Source organism: Varanus komodoensis, unplaced genomic scaffold, assembly GCF_004798865.1.
Source record: "Varanus komodoensis strain SLA01 unplaced genomic scaffold, ASM479886v1 scaffold81, whole genome shotgun sequence".
In the NCBI taxonomy this organism is placed as follows: Eukaryota; Metazoa; Chordata; class Lepidosauria; order Squamata; family Varanidae; genus Varanus; species Varanus komodoensis.
In genome coordinates, this window is record NW_025336495.1 from 2,659,076 (window position 1) to 2,672,185 (window position 13,110).

Sequence of the window (13,110 nt, forward strand, 5' to 3'; positions counted from 1 at the left end):
GCTGGGCCAGGCCCGGCTGCGCGAGGAGGCGGCGGCCCGGCTGCGCGACGCGCCCGCCACCGAGCCGCTGCTGGCCCGCCACCACGCCGCCCTGGTGCGCTGGCTGGAGGAGCGCCTGGGCCGCGGCGAGCGCGTCGTCAGCCTCGAGCAGCTCGGCGAGGCCCTCGAGAGCCGGGCCGGCGCCGCGCCGGGCGCCGCCGCCGAAGAGCGCGCCCGCAGCGAGGAGGTGAGCCCGCGCGTGACAGGCGCTGCGGCCCGCCGCTCTTGCCGGGCGGCCCCTTCGGCCAGGCGGCGGCGCGCCCGCGTGCGCTTCCTGCGCTTTTCCTGAGCGGCCTCGCGCTTTCTGTTGCTTTATGGTTGTCGTTACTTTTAGAGCAAACCCTTTTGTTGGCAACCGGGTAAAAAGCCGGCTTCTGCGAGCGATGTACAGGCGTTCTTAGTTGAATTCCCATGCAAGTTTAGGCAGAAGGAATTCGTAGAATGGACCTGTAAGCGAAGCTCTGCTTTTTCGCACCAGTTTTCCACCTAGGACTGTGCAAGCAGGGCATGAACAAAGACGTTCGGCTGGTGTCAGCAGGTAGACTGCTATTCATCCTGGAGGTCATAAATGGCCATCAGCACTAGCAGCTGCTGATAGCTTTCTCTTCCATGAATTCATCCCATGTCTTTTAAAGCCATCCACTACTTCTTGTGCAGGGGCAATCTATGGTTTGTCCCCTGTGGAGTCTGAGGAAGCTGGAAAATTTAGGATTCAATGTTCGTCTAAATGTGTACAAAATTATGTCCTTAGGATATTAAGGTGACTGTGTCTGCCATGGTGGTGTGTTCTGTTCTCAGCTTGTAGGTTCCTCTCGCATGGGGGCATTGTAGCTATGACTTCTGCCCTCATGAAGCAAATTGCAGCCTTGTAGCGCAGTGTCACCTTCTAGTAAGCTGTAAAGTTTGGGGGTTATATGTTGTCTGTGTACGTAGTTAGGACTGCAGCTAGGTTGTAAGCAGGGCGTGTTCCCAGTAAGCTCACAGTGCAGAATTGCAGCCTAAGGCAGATGTCACAGGCATGTGGGAAGGGGTGAGCTGTACAGTTTCCTTGGTGTTGAAGCTGCTTTAAGAGGCGCAGAACCAATGAGGAGTTTTGGCAGCAGGCAAATACATTTGTCGTTGTGAAAGCTTTGACAGGCCAGACCCCACCTCATTAGAGGAATGAAGTGACCCTTTAGAAGCAGAATAGCATGTGGTGCTAAGCGTGTCTTTCTGTGCATGTTTAAACAACTCCCATCATCCCCCAGCCAGCCATAGAGGCCCTTTTTCTGCCTCAATATGCATAGGATTGCACCTTAAATGTAATGGTTGAAATTGCATCTATTCTGTAAAGCAACAAAATTCTAGCTGCTACAGGAGACCTCACCCAGCCTGGGAAGACAAAGAAAGAGATTAACCCCCCCCCACCCCCACACACACACACGTGCACACACACCCACTGATGTCCCTATAGAAAATTGCCTGCCTCCTGACAGCTTTGGTGTGTTTGCACACTTTCCAGGCAGAAGTGCCCTTCCTGCATGCTGCAATCCCAATTTCAACAGGTGTGAGTGTGAGTTATGTGAAAGAGAGAGAGGGGCAGGATGGAACTTTCAGTGAAGCACTTGTCATTGTGAGTAGCCTGGTTGGAAAAGGGTGGGTGTGTATACCCTGAACAGAGAGAACTGAGAGTGGTGTGGGAGCAGCCAGACTACCAGTTGGACTTCCCCCATTTCTGAAAAATAATTTCAGAACGTCGACTCTCCTCTGGCCCCTTAAATACCCAATGCAAAGATAATGCACGGGGAAAAGTCCAGTGAGGACAGGTTTGCTAAGTCCCCTAATTGAACTCCTGTCTTACTTTGTTCCTGAGCAGGCTCCCTCACTTGCCTGCACAATGACACCTTGCATATTTCTAAGACCATTTTGCAATCATTTGTTTCCTTTGGGGGGTTACCACTAGTACTGGGAAAACAGGAAGCTGACTTGGGAAGAATCAAATCTCAGATCCATCTCAGCCAGTATTGTTGGAACAGATGGGCTGCAGCTTCTCTGCAGGGTTCCCGGCAGGGTTTTTTCATCCCTGTTTGGAGCTGCCAGGGATCGAACTTTGGCATTGTCTGCATGCAGAGCAAGTGCCCTGCCCTGAACCACAGCCCCCCGCTATTGAGTGGAGTTGCACTTCCCCTGAAAAGAATCTTGGGGATTCTTCTGGCCTCACCAGACACGCAGCTGGCAGAGGCTTGGAGTACCTCTGTCATCTTAGGGCAAATGCAGGCCTGTCGAGAGAGAGCGCGCCCCTGGCTTCAACGGTCCATGCTGTGGTTAGGGTTGAGGTCTGTGTCACTGCCATCTGCTTTACATGGGGCTGCCTTTGAAGACAAGTGGGCAACATCAGTGGATGCCTGTATGAGTTGTTTGTGGGGCAGATGCAAGGCACTGCTCCCCCCCTGAAGGCCCGTTCTGTGGTTCGGTTCTTTGAAGGAAACCTTTGTGTCCTCAGGGCACCAGGGGCTCAGTGTGTGGGCCGGCACTGAGCTCATACTGGCCGGTAGTCCAGAAAGGGCCTTTTCCAGGAAGTGCAAACTTGTAGAACGCTTTCCTAAGGATGTGTGGTTACTCCTGTCAGTGATGCCACCCCCCCCCCCATAGCTTTGAAGACCCATTTGTTTTGACTTGATTTTAAATATTATTATTGCATTGTATTTATACCCCACCTGTCTTCCTCTTGCAAAGAAACCAGGGTGGCTCACAGGGTTCTTCTCTCCATTCATTTGAACAACAACAATCCTGTGAGGTAGGCTGGGTTTAAAATCTGTAACTTTCATGAAATCCAGTGTGTTTCCTGGTTAGAACCTAGATCTCCCCAGTCCCAGTCTACTCTGACCACTAGCTACACTGTCTCTCTTAACTGAGCTGCCTTTATTGAATTCTGCTTGCTTTTGGGTTATTGCCTAGACTTAGAAGTACAGGCATACCTCAGAGATGCTGCAGCTTTGGTTCCAGACCACTGTAATAAAGTGAATAACTCAGTAAAGCAAGTCACACAATTTTTTTGGTTTCCTGGTGCATATAAAAGTTATGCTTACACTGAGCTGTGGTCTATTAACTGTGCAGTAGCATTATATCTGAAAAAACAATGTACATACATTAATTAAAGATGCTTTTTTGCTAACAAATGCTAACCATCATCTGCGCCTTCAGAGATCTTTTTGCCGCTGGAGGGTTTTGCTTCAGTGTTGCCGACTGATCTGGGTGGTGACTGCTGAAGTGGGGGGCAGTGGCAATTTCTTAATGAAGTTTGCAGCATCAATTGACTCTTCCTTTCACAGTTTATCTTTGTAGCATGTGATGCTGTTTGATAGTTTTTCCCCCCACAGTAGAACAACTTTCAGAATTGGAGTCAGTCTTCTCAAACCCTGCAGCTGCTTTATCAACAAAGTTTATGTAATATTGTAAGCCTTTGTCATTTCAACAATGTTCACAGCATAGAAACAGAGAGTCGGAAGGGGCCTCCTGGGCCATCTAGTCTGACCCCCGGCTCCACTCATGACATGCCTCCCATGTGCACATCCAGCCTATCCTTGAACATCCGCACCGATGGGGCCTCAACAACCTCCCGTGGAAGCCCATTCCACACCCTCGGGGCCCTAACCATCAGGAAGTGCTTCCTGACATCCAAGAACCTTGGATCTTCAGCCGGAGTAGATTTCATCTTAAGAAACCACTTTGTTTGCTTATCCCTAATAAGTAACCCTCATCTGTTAAAGTTTTATCATGAGATTGCAGCAATTCAGTCATAGTTAGAATAGTAGCATCAAAGATCACAGATCACCATAACAAATATAACAGGAATGAAAAAGTTTGAAATACTGTGAGAATTACCAAAATGTGGCACAGACACGAATTGAGCAAATGTTGTTGGGAAAATGGCACCAATAGACTTGCTCAGTGCAGGACTGGCACAATCCTTTGATGTGTAAAAAGCACAATATAATGAGGTAGGCCTGTATTTTAGAGGTTATGTTGTGGGAATTGTTTGCTTGTTTTGCCATCAGTTGTGCTACATCTTAAACCCTGTGATTATGCAAACTCTATTTCATTTGTGATTATTGTATTATGTTTTCAGACTACCTTGAGGACACTTAAAAATAGCCAGTTAACTTCATCAGCATTTTGTTTCTTTGTTAGATTCATTACTTCTGGCTCTACCACAATAAAAGATAAAACTTACCCCTTTTCTTCCTAAATAATGTGACATTAGGAAGTATGTAGATGCACAGGTTCATTAGGATTTGGTGTGTGTGGCCGAGGTCTCTGTGGGTTCTGCTGAGTTATAAAATATCAGCATTTGAAAGGGTGACTGGAAGATTTAGAATAGAAAAGTTAAGTGTGCAGCTCAGTGTACTTCTGGGACCTTTTATGAACAGGGCTTATCGGAGCTGGTAGAGCTTGGAAGGGCATGGAAGAGGCAGGACGTATGTCGACTGAATGTTACCGGCATTTGGATGCGATGTATATTTCACAGATGAGGATTTGGGTTGGTTGGTCTTGGAATGATCAGGGCTTAGGACTGAGTACAGGGAAAGGTGGCTTTGGGAAGGGGGTGTTACTTTGCTACTAACAGTTTGTACTATATGCCTGTGGATTGACAAAGTGCTTTTTGTTAGAAGAGCCGTGCTGGATCAGAGCACGGGTCCATCTAATCCAGCATCCAGCCAGCTGGCCATGGACAATCTACAAGCAGCACACTGATGTTCTCCAGCGACTAGTGCATGTGGGTGTGCTGCCTCTGATACTGGAGGAATTCAGGCACCAGTCCCAGTCCCCTTTGAGGGCCATCCAGATGGGTGCCCATCGTGACATCTGGTGGAAGTGAGGAAGCCTTTTTACCAGTCCTCAGCCTCTCATCCACGCACTTCAAAGCTGCTTGTAAACAGAACAAGCAGCAGAGCTGTGCTGGATCAGACTTTCCCTCTGCCCTGCATCTTGGGCAAATGTTGTCCAGCTACCAACCCGTGGGAAGCCTCCAGGCAGGAGTGTAACAGCTTGAAGTATATGAATGTTTCAAAGATATTTTGAAGCTGTGGAACTTTGGGGTCCTTGAGAGCACACATTTTGGTCCTGTGCGAAGTTGTCTCATCGCACAGTTCTGCAGCAGGCAACCTTTCCCCATATGACACATGGCCAAAAATAACATGCAGCTGTGGGAGGAATCTGACATGCTGTTGAATGCTTTGGCTTCAATCTATGAGAGAGTGTGTGGGGTTAATGTACATGGCGGCGCTTTTAATTCCCCCTTCATTCCCACAATTCAAAAGGCAGACTGCAGTGTGGAGGAGCTGTTGAGGAAAGAGAGCTGAAAATTCCAGTTTGACAGGGATGTATCAAGAGAGCTTCTTAATTCAGGTAGTCATTGCATAAGAATGAAAAGTCAATTTTGCATTGTCTCTTTTCTGCAGTTTGAGACTTAAGAAGCATATGAGTCCAAGGGTTATGTCCCTAGCATGGAGCTTTGGTTTTGCAAACAGCTAATTATGGGAAGTATTAAAACAGTTGTTTTGTCAGAAGGAAAGGTCTACCACAAAGCATGCCCACAAGGGAAAACAAAATGAGCTTTATTTTCATAAGTTATGCCAGTAGCACTTTTGGTTTCAAATATGCTACTTTTAGTGCCTTTTAATTTGAGGTAGAAAATCGAAGAGGAACACCCAATACAGAGTCCAGAAATGGCTGAGTTTAAAATCATATGGTAAATATGGTGCATGCAATTTGTAGCTAGAATGTGAACAAGTTCCTGGAAAGTGAAGTTGACTCTTCATTGCTTCTGAAAAGGGTGTGGAGGGTTCACTTTTGTGTAGCTTCAATCATAGTATTAGGATTATTGCTCCTGGGCAAAGGTTCAGGGGACAACACCCTATTTAGAAGAATGATCTCCTGTTATTCAGGCAAGAAAATTGTTTGCTTTAGGCCACTCTCAAGCTTTATCAAATGACAGAGCTCTCTCTGCCTTCTGTAATTCCTGCTTGTGTGTGTGGACATCCTGCTTCCTTTTCTGAAAATCAAAGCAAAAGGATGCTGATAAATAAAGCCAAAACACAGCATGGGGGGTGGGGGTGCCATTTCCCAAAGCCTTCTCAAACCTGATACCCTTCAGACATGTTGGATTGCAGCTTCCGTGATTTCAAGGACCATGCTGCCGAGTTCCTCATCAATCCTATTCTTTTACAGGCCTCTTTTAAATCAGTTTCCCAAGCCTAGCTTGTTTTTAAGACTATTACTTTCAGCCACCACTGGAAATATATTTTGGGTCTTGAGTTGAATTTTCCTGAGCATGCAAACAGTATCTGCATATCATAACTGAATATTCACTTATGGCTGTGAACACCGCCACTACTATCCATCTGTCTCTGCTCTGTTTGATTTTTTAAACCAAAAAAACTCCCACAAAAACTGGGAGGATGGTATGCTATGAAGTGAAGTGCTGACATCTACCACTGCTCCATTTTTATGTTCAAGAATAAAAATGGTGGGTGTCTAGAGCCCAAGACTTGGGATTGAAGTGTGCCCAGCTGGGCAGAAATGGCAGGGTTGCTGGTGAGAGAGGCACAGCCAGGAGTGAGCAGAGAGATTTGTGTGTGCCAGGGGTTCCCCTTTTTAAAAATGTGCTTGTGCGCCAGCTGGTTTGTCTTGTTCGATTTGGTGTGATGTGTTTTGCCATTGTCTGAAGTCGTGTGCTGGCGAGCCTGTTTTTTGTTTTTGTTGTGTATGATGGAGGTGAGTTTTCTGCTGGTATGTGTGGGCTTCTCCGAACATCACCAGTGTGCCTTCAACAGAATTGGTATTTTGTTGTGCGTTGTGGGGGTGAAGTGTGTGATTTGACATTTGGGGCTCACAGCCCACTTCTGTCTTATGCTCAGTTTCTTGGCCAAGTTACTCTTCTCTGCGAAATAGGTGCTGGAGCTTGAAAATGTGGGTTCAGAAGCTGGTTTGGAACCCAGGACCTGTTGAGGTCTTGTGCCTAGGTTCTTAGCTAAATTTTCTCCTAGTCTAGCCACTGCTGGGAAATAAGTGTTTTGTAACTGATCATGTTTGCCTTACAGCCATTTCATGGCAGCCACATGACCTGAAGTGTTGACAGGTTTGTGTTCTTTTAATAGACTAGAATCAGAGAGTCAGAATAGGAGAATCGGAAGGGCCAGAGTGTCATCAGGTCCAACCCCTGCTCAGTGCAGGACTCCAAGTTAAAACATCCCTCTCAGATGGCTGTCCAGTTGCATCTTGGATGCCTCCACAATCCGCAACCTTCCTAGCATGGTTGTGCTACTCTAACAGGAAATTTTCCTTCTGTCTAGCCAGAATCTGGCTTCCTGCGACTTCACTCTGAGATGACCAGGAAGAGATCCTCTCCTTCCTCTTTGTGGCAGCCTTTGAAGGACTTGTAGAGGGCTATCCTATCTCCTCTAAGTCTTCTATCTCCTCAAGGCTAAACATGCCTAATTCTTTCACTCTCACAGGGCTTTGTTTCGGTCCTTGGATCATCCTTGTTGCCCTCTTCTGTACCCCTTCCATTTTGTCTGCATCTCTCTTAAAATGTGGTGCCCAGAATTGGACACAGTACTCCAGATGAGGCCTAACCAGTGCTGAATAAAGGGGAACTGCGACTTCAAGAGTTTTGGAAGTGATCCTTCTAGTAATACAGCCTAAAAAAAGCATTTGCCCTTTTTGCAGCCACATCACCTTGTTGACTCATTTTCAGCTTGTGATCTGCAACTATTCCAAGATCCTTCCCACCTGCAGTATCGTTGGGCCATGTATTCTCCATCATATAATGATGCATTTGGGAAGGTGCTATTAAGGGGTACTCTTTGAGTCTGATTCCATAGCAACTGTGAATCCACCTGATGGTTGTTCCATTTAGCTCACTTTTAGCTAGTTTGCTAATCAGGATATCATGGGACACTTTGTCTAAAGCTGTGCGAAAGTACTGACCGTGAACTGCTTGGACTAACCCAGCTGCTTGCTTTACAGGGTGGAGTATAAATATTTGAAATAATTCTGCAAGGGTGGAGGTGAGCCATGTCCTTAGCCTGAAGGCAGAATGGTCTCTGTGATAAGAAACACAGAAGCAGAGAGAGTCAGAAGGGGTCACCTGAGCCACCCAGTCTGACCTCCGGCACCAGCTGGCTCCGCTCACGACATGCCCACCATGTGCACGTCCAGCCTGTCCTTGAACACCAGCACCGATGGGGCCTCGGCCACCTCCTGGGGAAGCCCATTCCACACCATCGGGGTCCTGACTGTCAGGAAGTGCTTCCTGGCATCCAAACGAAACCTTGGCTCCCTGAGCTTTGCTCCGTTGGAGCACGTCCTGCCTTCCTGTGCAGGGGAGAACAGGTCTCTCCCCACCTCTGTGTGACACCCCCTCACATATCTGTATGCCGCCAACATATCCCCTCTGAGTCTCCTCTTCTCCTGGCTGAAGAGACCCAGTTCCCTCAGGCTCGCCTCATACGGCATCCCCTGCAAACCGGCCACCAACCTTGTGGCCCTTCGCTGCACTGACTCCAACCTGGCTATATCCTTTCTGTAATGAGGGGCCCAAAACTGAGCACAAGGCTCCAGCTGTGGGCGCACCAGAGTCGTATAGAGTGGATTCTGGAAAGTCATGCAGCACAATTGATGCTCGCAATGTGGCATGACCAGCAGTCTTTGAGATTTCCCAACTATTTTGGCCACTTGTGCCTACTGAGGGCAAGGCAAGGAGTAGGCATATGCTGCTGTCAGGTGTAGGCTTAGAACACCTGCTGAGGTGGCTGGGGATTGTAGGAGCTGAAGCCGAACACATTTACAGTTCAGGGTGTTCCTCAACCCTTCTCTGCTACTAGAAGTGCACTTTTCCTCTGGCACAGGATTCCTTTCTCCACTGGAGTGTGGGATTTTCTGAGATCCCTCAATTATTCATATACTGGTTAGGTTCCCATATTCATATGTGGGACTGCCCTCACAGACTGTCCAGAAGCATCCGCATGGGGCTGCTGGGTTATGACCTGGGACCAGGAGTTGTCATCATACGGTTATTATGCCTGCAGTGCACCAAGCTCAGTGGTTCCTGGAATGTTTCCAGATGAAGTTCAAACGGCTGTGGGTTTAACCTTAAAATACCCCCACAGAGCTTCCTGTGGCTTTGGCCCACTTGTGCATTAAGGTCTTCAATGGAGAGCCTTCTGCAGTCAGTGCTGTCTTCTGATCCAAGAGCAGGTGGCCTTTCTTTTTGGAGGTAGCACCTTGGTTGTGGAATGCTGCTTCTGCTGCTTGCCTTACCTCTGTTCCAGGTGAAGACTTTGTATTTTTCAGGGTATTTTGGATGCAGTGTTAACATTCCTGAGTGTTTTATCCCGTTCCCTTGATGTTGTGGTTTATTATAGTTCTGAGTTTATATTTTATTTGATTTATTCTTGTTTGTAAACTGTTCTGGGAATATGGTTGAAGAAACGTCTAAAATATTTACAGTAAATACCTAATATATAATGAGTCTTACCCAGCTTATCCCCACAGTTTACCCTGAGTCCTCTGATCCTGCTCACTTACTAATGCTTCTTTTAATTGAATGTATGTACCATCAGAGCCAAAGATCAAGGCCTGTTGCATGAGCTTAACACTCCTGTGTTAAAAGCTGCAAAATGCTTTTTTGCACGCTTTAGATCACTGCTGTATCGGATCATTCTGCCTGTAAACTATCTCGCATGGTGAGTAACTCTGCTGATAATGTTACTCATAAACGGGGTGGGTTGTCTACTTGTGGCAAAGGTTAGAAATAGCTTTGTTAGTAATCAGCACCTAACCACAGCGTGGGACTATGAAGTCTGTGCTGGCAATCTTGGCATTAGGCTAACGTAAGGCAAGGTGGTTGAGTGCCTTGCTTGCTTTATGAGATTGTCCTCAAATCTGTGTGGTCAGCAGATGTATTCATACCTTCTGTGGGTGGAGAAGGACGATGGACTGTAGTCAGCTTGAACTGTAACATTGAGTGGAGTCAAAGGTATCCAGCAGCTCTGTAGCTGGACTGTTTTGCTTCCTGGAAGTTAATCATCTTGATGACAGGCAGGGCTCAGTTGCTGGGAGATGTGTGAGCATCTCTCTCTGGCTGGTCCACGTTACTCTCTATTAGTGATCACTTTTCGAACGACTGTCAGGTTTGTGTGCACGTTAGGTTTTGCTATTTGAAAAACTCCAGAAGCAGAAAATCTGTCCTCTTTGCAGGGTGAATCCATTCCCTGCACAAAATGTGATTGGAGCTTTCTCATCCATAGTCTTGGGCCACGCTTTGCAATTATGGAGGAAGGCTCACCATTCAGAATTGACAAACTCCAGGGTGCTTTTAGCAAGTCAGAAAGTGGGAATTTAGAGATGTAATGCATGCACCTAAATTGGAAGCAGCAGCTGCCAGAGAAGAAAATGGGGAGCACAGGTAGGCTCACAGAAGCCAAACTGATTCGTACATATTAATGCCCGGAATTCATATTACTTCTAAGTGCTTGGTGATAGGTGGTGTTCCATTTTACAGGTAAGGCACCAGTGCTGGGGACACACGGTTTTTGCAGGGATCTGAATCAGGTCCAAAAGCTAACAGCAGACTCTCCCACTGTTAGTTGTGCTAATGGCTGAAAGCTGCTGCTTTAACACGCACCAGTGTAAGGTGAAGTATGTTTGGACTGGATGTGGCAAGTCCTGTGCCTTTCTGAGTAAGTGTCTCGGTGTGATCCTCTAAACTTAGTCGTGAAGTGATAAACCTTGAAAATTCCTTGCAGGGGATGGGTTGTCTTGCCCAAATCCTAATCAATTTTGTGTCGGCATGTCAGTAGAGTAAAGTTGAGTGGCTTGCCTTTAAAAAACGAACAGCGTGACCACCTCTCAGCTTCTCTTTCCTCCTGGTTCTCTCCCCCCTGCCCAGGCCTTTGCTCAGTTTGATGTGGAGGGAGATGGCACGGTCGATGTGGAGAACATGCTGGAGGTTCTCAAGAACTCTGGGGGAGCCAATCTCCGAGGAGAGCTCAGTCACGTGATCCGGCAGCTGCAGGCTTGTTCACTCGTCCCAGGTAAGCAAAAGGGAATGGAGGGGAGAGAATTGCCACCTGTGATGCTGAGAGACTGCTGTGGCAGATGAGGAATACAATTTGATGCAGCACATCAGGGATTCCCTGAAAGGGCTGGTGCTTCACATGCAGAGTGACGTAGTCCTTTCTTAGCATGACCTTGGGTGGCTAGGCTGGTGGACACCTTGCCCAAGACCCTGGATAGTTCATTCCAGCCTTAATGGACAGTTTCACTGAGGCATGGAGAGAAGCCTTGTCGAAAGCTTCCCATTCAGCACTCCCTATCAAGGACAGTGAAAAAAGCAAGGTGGGCGAGTGCACGCTTGTGCACACGGAGGTCCGTGTTTGTGGAAACGAGGACGATCTTATAGGATCTTGCAGTCAAGGGGGTTTATGTCCCCCCCCCAAAACTTTTTGAAACTAAATATCACTCACGCTTCTGATTTTTCTTGACAGCTCACCTTTGGACAGCTGTTAGGAGAAAACAGAGGAAGATGGATTTGGAGCTCTTTTGGGCAAAGTCCAGAATTGGTACCTGCTGCCCTCTGGCAGCAAGCACTGCCCAGGCCATTGTCTCAGCTCAGCAGCTGCCTCAGATCACTGAACAATTTCCTCAAATCTCTCCAGAAGCACAGCAGTCAAAGTTCACGGTTGGGCAGTTTACAGCTGAAAGGGGAAAAGAAGTTTTAAAGTTTGGCAGCCGTAGGCAGGCCCTGCAGCTGGCGCAGTGTTTGCAGCTGTCCAGACAGAGCTTTGGGAAAGCCCATGACAACGGACTTTTGCGATCTCCCCCACCCAGAGAAGGGATGGAGGCACTGCTTGTCCAAGAGTATGTTCCCCAGGTTCTTCTAATGAATTTGCAATCACTGCACTGTTTTCCATTTGAGATGGGAGTCACAGCTCAGCACCTCAAGAGTCCAAGGGAAGGGAGAGAAGGTTGGGGTTGCCAGCCCCCAACCTCACGCCCCCCTCTGCCACAGGCTGATGCCAGTCCGAACTATCTGAAGGACTCCAACATGCACAAGGCTGGAAGAAGGCAGAATAGAAATTCACTTTCTCCAGGAACATTTAAATGCAACTTAATCAACTCTCCTTCTCTGTCTCCAGGTTTTATAGACATATTTTCAGAATCGAACGAGCGCCTTAGTCTTCATGCTTCCATGATTCTGAGATTCCTCCATCGGCACCGCATTGCCAGCACCGTCATCCCATATCCCGTCTTGGAGTATTTCAACAATATTTGCACTATGCGTTCTTCTGTTCTCAAGGATTCTTTAGACCGACTCCTCCTAAAAGAAAAGGGTACTCGAATTTATTTGTCTTTTGCTTGTTTGTGTAGCTCATGCTCCACATTCCTGCTCACAGCCTGGCAAGTCTGCTTTCCGAAATCAGAGTCCGCTTTCCGAATCCCAGTCTGCTGGGATTTTTTCCTTTGAAATTTCTCCTTTGAAATTATGGGACAGTCCTTTGCAGTTAGGCCATCGCTGTGACTTTGTTTGTCTTCCACTGATCTTGGCCATTTGTTCTTGGTCTTAATGAATAATTATGACTCTGTAGTTGAGATCTGTCAATAATAAGGCCAGCGAATTTGGCCTCTCGTACAGCAATTGTTTCCAGTTGGATTGGAGAATGTGTATTTGTATCAAGCAAAAACTGTTGGATATAAATTTCTGTTATTTTGGCAAAAGGGTTTATGCACAAGTATATCTTGGCTTATAACCTAAGGCCAATGTGCAGCCTGCAAAGTACTTGGCAATATAAAATATGCCCAAATACAGTCAAGCTTTTCTTATTACCACATTGCGTATTTATTTTTTTTCTCCTGGCTGTGCAGCAGCAGTACAATAGAAAGGCTTTCTCATATTTTTCTGTATCGCAGTTTCTGTAGGAAAATGAGAAACCATTTCATTTCCTTTGTACTTCATTTGCATTCAGGAAGTTCTGGCGAATTTCATTCTTCTAGATTCACGGCAGATACTAAGGTCACTTTCACTGA

The 13,110-nt window shown here is 47.0% G+C and overlaps 1 protein-coding gene across 1 annotated transcript in view; it reads left to right on the forward strand.

The window, feature by feature from the left end:
• Window positions 1–13,110, forward strand: part of LOC123036701 (zinc finger ZZ-type and EF-hand domain-containing protein 1-like) — a 44,639-nt gene that overhangs the window by 3,649 nt on the left and 27,880 nt on the right. Inside the window, exons 2-4 of the mRNA XM_044456107.1 lie at window positions 11–226; window positions 10,973–11,117; window positions 12,222–12,416. Of these exons, the coding sequence (XP_044312042.1) occupies window positions 11–226; window positions 10,973–11,117; window positions 12,222–12,416 (556 nt within the window). The remainder of the gene's footprint in view (window positions 1–10; window positions 227–10,972; window positions 11,118–12,221; window positions 12,417–13,110) is intronic.